This window comes from Colobus angolensis, unplaced genomic scaffold, assembly GCF_000951035.1.
Source record: "Colobus angolensis palliatus isolate OR3802 unplaced genomic scaffold, Cang.pa_1.0 Scaffold109, whole genome shotgun sequence".
Taxonomy (NCBI): Eukaryota; Metazoa; Chordata; class Mammalia; order Primates; family Cercopithecidae; genus Colobus; species Colobus angolensis.
In genome coordinates, this window is record NW_012111919.1 from 224522 (window position 1) to 230875 (window position 6354).

A 6354-nucleotide genomic window follows, 5' to 3' on the forward strand; every position below is an offset into this window, starting at 1 on the left:
TTTTTTTTTTTTTTTTTTGTAGATACTGAGTTTCATGATGTTGCCAAGGCTGGTCTCAAACTTCTGAGCTCAAGTGATCTGCCCACCTTGGATTCGCAAAGTGCTGGGATTACAGGCACAAACCACTGCAACTGGCCCTTTCCTTTGAGTAGATGGAAAAAATTGCATCCTGCCAGGCACAGTTGGCTCATGCCTATAATCCCAGCACTTTGGAAGGCCAAGGCAGGTGGATCATCTGAGGTCAGGAGTTGGAGACCAGTCTGGCCAACATGGCGAAACCCCGACTCTACTAAAAATAAAAAATTAGCCAGGCATGGTGGCACACATCTGTAATCCCAGCTACTCGGGAGGCTGAGGCAGGAGAATCGCTTAAACCTGGGAGGCGGAGGTTGCAATGAGCTGAGATGGTGTCACTGCACTCCAGCCTGGGTGACAGACTGAGACTACGTCTCAATAACAACACTACCACCAAGAACAAAACAACAACAAAAAAAATTGCATCCTCAAATCTGTCTTCACCTACTGTCCTTTCTAGACACACTCTCCCACCCCATTCCTTAGCTTAACAGGAGCTGACACTACGTTCAAACTGTCAGTTTGTCATGTAAGGTGAACAGAAACAGATCGATCTTTTTGTTCCTTCACTTTGTCCCAGCGCCAGACTTGAAATTGTCATATTTAGGGGTTAACCTGCCATTTTCACAGGTTTTTTTCACCACCAACCATTTCTTTCTTTCCTTTTTTTTTTTTTTTTTTTGAGACAGAGTCTCACTCTGTCACCCTGTCACCCAGGCTAGAGTGCAGTGGCACGATCTCGGCTCACTGCAACCTCTGCCTCCTGGGTTCAAGCAATTCTCCTGCCTCAGCCTCCCAAGTAGCTGGGACTACAGGCAGGTGCCACCATGCCCAGCTAATTTTTGTATTTTTAGTAGAGACAGGGTTTTACTATGTTGACCAGGCTGGTCTCGTACTCCTGATCTCAGGTAATCCACCTCGCCCTCCCAAAGTGCTGGGATTACAGACATGAGCCAACGCACCTGACCCCAATCATTTCTTTCATTCCCAATCCAGGCATTTCTTACCTCACAGCCCCTGCTTACAGTTCTCACCTGACCTTGGAGGCTGACTCTGGACGTTCTGCTGATCTTTTCTCCCACTATCCTGCTCAGGTGGTGGTTTAAGTGTTCCACAGCAAAAACAGCAGCAACAACAGAAACAGCAACAAGTGAGCAGTGTACACAGGATGACAAGTGTCTAAAAGGTAGGTGAGAATGGCCTCAGTCCAGCAGTTTTCTATATGACTGCTCAAGCTTCCCTCCCTCAATCCTCCTGGCACCCAGAAAATGAGACAACAGAAGCATTTGTCATAAGGAGAGGAAGGTCACCCTTTTTTCCTTATTCTTAAGGGACCTAGAGAATTGTGTACCTTGAACCAACAACTATTCAGAATAAAATAGTATATGACGCCTTCTTCACCAAAGTGATCATACAGATATATTCCCAATGAGCCATGCTGGTCGTAAATTTTCCGCTTCTTAGAGTCGCTCAGTATGGCATGAGCTGCGTTGATCTCTTTGAATATTTCTGCTGCTTGAGCATTCCCTGGATTCTTGTCGGGATGATACTGCAAGGCCAGTTTCCTACCCAGGCGATACCCAAAAGGACGGTGGGGAAGCAATGGGGAATGGCTGGGGGAGGAGGCTTAGGATGAATGACAGGGATTAGTCTCTAGAGAGTGCAGAAGGAATGCATGAGATGTGGTACAAGGATGGAGGCAAGCATCCAAGGTTTAAACTCCTTCCCATACTATAATGAAGAGGGTGATGGCCCCATTTGGCCCCAAAGTGAGGGCTTGTTGGGACTTAAAAATAGGTCATAGGGCCAGGCGCACTAGCTCACACCTGTAATCCCAGCGCTTTGGGAGGCTGAGGTGGGCGGATCATGAGGACAGGAGTTTGAGACCAGCCTGGCCAACATGGTGAAACCCTGTCTCTACCAAAAATACAAAAAATTAGCTAGGCGTGGTGGCAGGCACCTGTAATCCCAGTTACTCGGGAGGTTGAGGCAGGAGACTCACTTGAACCAGGAAGGCGGAGGTTGCAGTGAGCCGAGACTGCACCACTGCACTACAGCTTGGGCAACAGAGCAAGACTCTGTCTCAAAACAAACAAACAAACAAACGAAAAAAGGGTCATAGTCCGGGCACAGTGGTTCACGCCTGTAATCTCAGCACTTTGGGAGGCCGAGGCAGGTAGATCACCTGAGGTCAGGAGTTTGAGACCAGCCTGGCCAACATGGCAAAACCTTGTCTCTACTAAAAATACAAAAATTAGCCAGGCGTGGTGGTGCACGCCTGTAGTCCCAGCTTCTCAGAAGGCTCAACAGTCTCTGTCTCTGCTTTGGGACAAGGTGAGACTTTCTCTCAAAAAAAAAAAAAAAAAAGGAGAAGAATCAGATAGCAAAACAGATACAGAAAGAAAAAGGCTTTAAGGGGGAAATTCCACGGATCAATAAAGGACTGAGGTCTGAACCTGTAGGATTTTTTGACGTCTTCAGGTGAGGCACCCTTCTTAAGCTCCAGCACTGCATAGAGGCTTGTCCCACTTTTGGACAGCCGGTGGGCTGCTTCGTTCACGGTAGACATGATCTGAGCCAGAGGAGAAGCAGCATCTGTGAGAACTTCTACAAGTAAGGGCCCGGAGAAGTGCACTTCCAGTAACAGGAAACTCATTACCTTCAGGGATTAGGCAGGTAAATGATGACAGAAGGACAAGGATAAGATAATAGTGAGTGGGATCTGTGGCTAGCAGGAGAATTCAGGTGATCAGAAAGATTCAGATTTTAAGGAGGAAACATCTTCTCCTCACATTTCCGAGCGTCCTCCAGCTACACAGACCTCCAGACATCCCACATCCTAAGGTGCTGTAAGCTAGGAGGGGTCTAAACCAGGAGAAGAGTCTGATTTTGTCTAGCGCTTCCACTACCTGGAGTAAACACCTCTGGGTCTGTCCAAGCTCACTGCTGGGTTTGAAAGACCAGGGCAGCCCCAGCCTGAACAGATTGGATCAGGAATCAGAAAGATCCACAACTTTTTTTTTTTTTTTTTTTTGACAGTTTTCTGCTCTTGTCGCCCAAGCTGGAGTGTAATGGCGTAATCTGGGGTCACTGCAACCTCTGCCTCCTGGATTCAAGCGATTCTCCTGCCTCAGCCTCCCAAGTAGCTAATTTCCCACCATGCCCGGCTAATTTTCTGTATTTTTAGTAGAGTCAGAGTTTCACCATGTTGGTCAGGCTGTTCTTGAACTCCTGACCTCAGGTGATCCACCCACCTCGGCCTCCCAAAGTGCTGAGATTACAGGCTTGAGCCACCGAGCCTGGCTGATCCACAACTATTAAGAGAGAAACACTTCAGACCAAACCGTGGGCGGCCTAACACAAGTCAAGTGTCCCAGAGCCTGGCGGGGGCGGGGGCGGGGAGTGCTTGCAGCTAGGCCCGGACTTGCTTTTTCCCTCCAGTCTCCTGCTCTCAAAACACCCCACTTCTGTCCCTCAGAGGTGGGGCACTGGGGAGAGGAGGAGGAGGACTCAGGGGCTCGAGAAGGAAAAGAAAAGGCGTTGCTGTGGGAAAGACCGGGCAGGGAACACGCAGCAGAACCCCAGAGCGCAGGGTAGAGGCCTGCGGGCCAGGAGAACCAAGCAAGGCAAGGAGCTCAAAGGGAGAGCTCTGAGTGTGCAGGGCATCTCTAGCCCTGTGCCGACTCCTCACCCGGGTCTGGCCCTTTACCTGGGAGTCGTTCTCTTAAGCCAAGTAGGTGCCCTTCATCCTCTTGGGTGTGAAACTTCACACCGGCCAGGTTCAGCAGCTGACTGCGCTTGCGCTCAGCGCCGACGCTGCGGGTCAGGGCAGGTCGTTTTTTGGCGCCCCCGGAAGCACTGAGTGGGGAGGCCACACTGGCCCTGGGACTTATTTCGCGCGCAGGGAAGCGAGAAGGCTCAGCAGCCTGCGGCCCAGGGCAGCGGAGGAGCGTTGCTGCCAGGCTTTGGGGCAGGTATTCCCGCCGAGCCCCTCTTCTCCAGCAGGAGGGCACCATCCATCTTGATGGCCCAACTCACTCCAGGAAACACAATGGGTTTGCTGACCGTGGCGGATGAGAGGTATGGCTGCTGCATGCCCTTCCCAAGAGGTGTGTTACCTTCCCAGTTGTCTTCAGGACTTCGGGCTCTCCGCTCGGTCCCTCCTTCCCTTCCACCTGGAAACACCTCCACAATCTGTAAGACCCAACTCGTATGCCCCTGTTCCTGACACTCCATCCTTCACTCTCCCAGTTGTTCCCACTTCGTTTGTCAAAGCATTTCTCCTTGTATATTGTAATGATGAGTTTGCACATCTCATTAAAATGACGTCTTGAGCCTTTTCCAAAAGTCACTACCGTGCTTCAAAAACTTAAATATGATGCCATCATGAGCATGTCCCATAATGTAACCCAACTTGGGTGTTTCAATTTTTTCTATTTGATAGTATAATAACCTTATGAGGAAAATTCAACAGAAATCCTTGAACAAATCTCTAATTTTTTTTCCTAAGGATACATTCTTGGAAGTGGAATTATTGGATTGAAATGATTTTTTGTTTTTTCTTTTTTACGCTGTTGATCTCTATTGCTAAATTTCTTCCGGAAAGGTAGCAGAAGGAGGATTTGAATGCCCACCTGCAGGTGTGGGAGCATGCCTCTACCTGGCCTCCCTTCCCGTGAGTTTCTACAGGAGGTAGTGTTTGCATCACTTATAATTGACTACTTTGTAGTCCTGGGTTTCTTTACAAGAGCACTCAATGGCTCCTGTTAACATGTAGTAGAAAAGGCTTTATTACTTGGAAAATGCTTATCTGTTAACCCTTTTGTATCTTTTTATCACTGTCTTCCTTTTGTTATAGTTATTTGTGCACATTTTCCTCCCCTTGTAGGTTTTTTTTTTTTTTTTTTGAGCTGGAGTCTCACTGTGTCACCCAGGCTGGAGTGCAGTGGTGCAATGTCAGCTCACTGGAACCTCTGCCTTCCAGGTTCAAGTAAGTCTCCTGCTTCAGCCTTCCAAGTAGCTGGGATTACAGGCGTGCGCCACCATGCCTGGCTAATTTTTTTGTATTTTTAGTAGAGACGGGGTTTCACCATGTTGGCCAGGCTAGTTTCGAACTCCTGACCTCAGTGATCTTCCCGCCTTGGCCTCCCAAAGTGCTGGGATTATAGGCGTGAGCCATTGCGCCGGCCCCCTTGAAGGTTTTAAGTAGTAAATCAGTATTCCACCTCAAGAACCATCTAAGCAAATGAACTAAGGAGTCCATCTGCAGCAGTCATGATGACTGCTGAATTAATGAATTTATTTCTGTAGGTCTGTGATCAGTGCTGGGAGAGGGGATGAAGACCTTTGCATCACCCACCCAGTCCATAGGCCCTGGGTCAGATGAGTTTAGAGGTTACTCACCTAAAAAGAAGCTGAAGCTGATAATTTTTTTGGTGGTTTGTCTCATGCCAAATTTCTTTAACCCCCAAGCTTTCATGACTATCATGGGAGGACAGAACTAGCAGAACAAACCAGTGCATTTCTGCCCCAGCACTGCGTAGAGAGAGCAGAACTTATTAGAGGTACACTTGTAACGAATTCCTTGCCTCTGTCTGTAAGAGCCAGCATGGTCCTGCCTCTGCCTCTCCAATCTTTTCTGGAACCACTGTCCTGCTTGCTCTGGGCTCTGCTCCACCACTTTCCTCTTTCCTGTTAGTTATTTGAAAACATCATGTTTCCTCCCATTTCAAGAGCCTTTGACCGTGTTGTTCCCTTTGCCTGGAGGGCTTAACCTCTCATCCTTCAGGGATCTCAGCTTCAGGCCTCCTCAGGGAGGCCTTCTAAACTGGGTTCTACTCCTCTCTCCTTACCACCAATATATATATATATATATTTTTTTTTTTTTTTTTGAGACCAGGTCTTAGTCTGGAGTGCAGTGACACAATCACAGCTCAGCAGCCTCAACTTCCTGGGCTCAAGCCATCTTCCCACCTCAGCCTCCCAAGTAGCTGGGACTAAAGGCATGCACTCCCATGCTCAGCTAATTTTCACATTTTTGGTAGAGGCAAGGTTTCATCATGTTGCCCAGGCTGGTCTTGAACTCCTGAGCTCAAGTGATCTGCCTGCCTCATTGCAGGGATTACAGGCATGAGCCACCATGCCCAGCTGGTAAACATATATTTGTTTGCATATTGATTTAAAAGCTGCTGTTAGCCAAGCGCAGAGGTGGGTGGATCACAAGGTCAGGAGTTCGAGACCAGCCTGGCCAACATGGTGAAACCCCGTCTCTACTAAAAA

The 6354-nt window shown here is 48.5% G+C and overlaps 2 protein-coding genes across 4 annotated transcripts in view; one reads left to right on the forward strand and one right to left on the reverse strand.

The window, feature by feature from the left end:
- Window positions 1-763: 763 nt before the first annotated feature.
- On the reverse strand, window positions 764-3917 carry DNAJC5G (DnaJ (Hsp40) homolog, subfamily C, member 5 gamma). 3 transcript variants are annotated; one of them, XM_011949835.1, is made up of 5 exons: window positions 3785-3917; window positions 2985-3250; window positions 2532-2647; window positions 1427-1688; window positions 764-1254 (listed from the first exon to the last, which is right to left on the reverse strand). In XM_011949835.1, exons 3-5 carry the CDS (start codon window positions 2642-2644, stop codon window positions 1084-1086), a joined length of 546 nt encoding a protein of 181 aa, XP_011805225.1. In that variant the 5' UTR covers window positions 2645-2647; window positions 2985-3250; window positions 3785-3917; the 3' UTR covers window positions 764-1083. The 3 variants fall into 3 exon arrangements, with proteins under 3 accessions (XP_011805225.1, XP_011805231.1, XP_011805239.1); XM_011949841.1 differs by having other exon boundaries at window positions 2985-3181; window positions 3767-3880; XM_011949849.1 differs by lacking the exon at window positions 1427-1688 and having other exon boundaries at window positions 3785-3905.
- Window positions 3918-3966: 49 nt separating this feature from the next.
- The window catches only part of SLC30A3 (solute carrier family 30 (zinc transporter), member 3), a 22558-nt gene continuing 20170 nt past the window's right edge, over window positions 3967-6354 (forward strand). Inside the window, exon 1 of the mRNA XM_011949824.1 lies at window positions 3967-4155. Within this exon, the coding sequence (XP_011805214.1) occupies window positions 4149-4155 (7 nt within the window). The 5' untranslated portion in view covers window positions 3967-4148. The remainder of the gene's footprint in view (window positions 4156-6354) is intronic.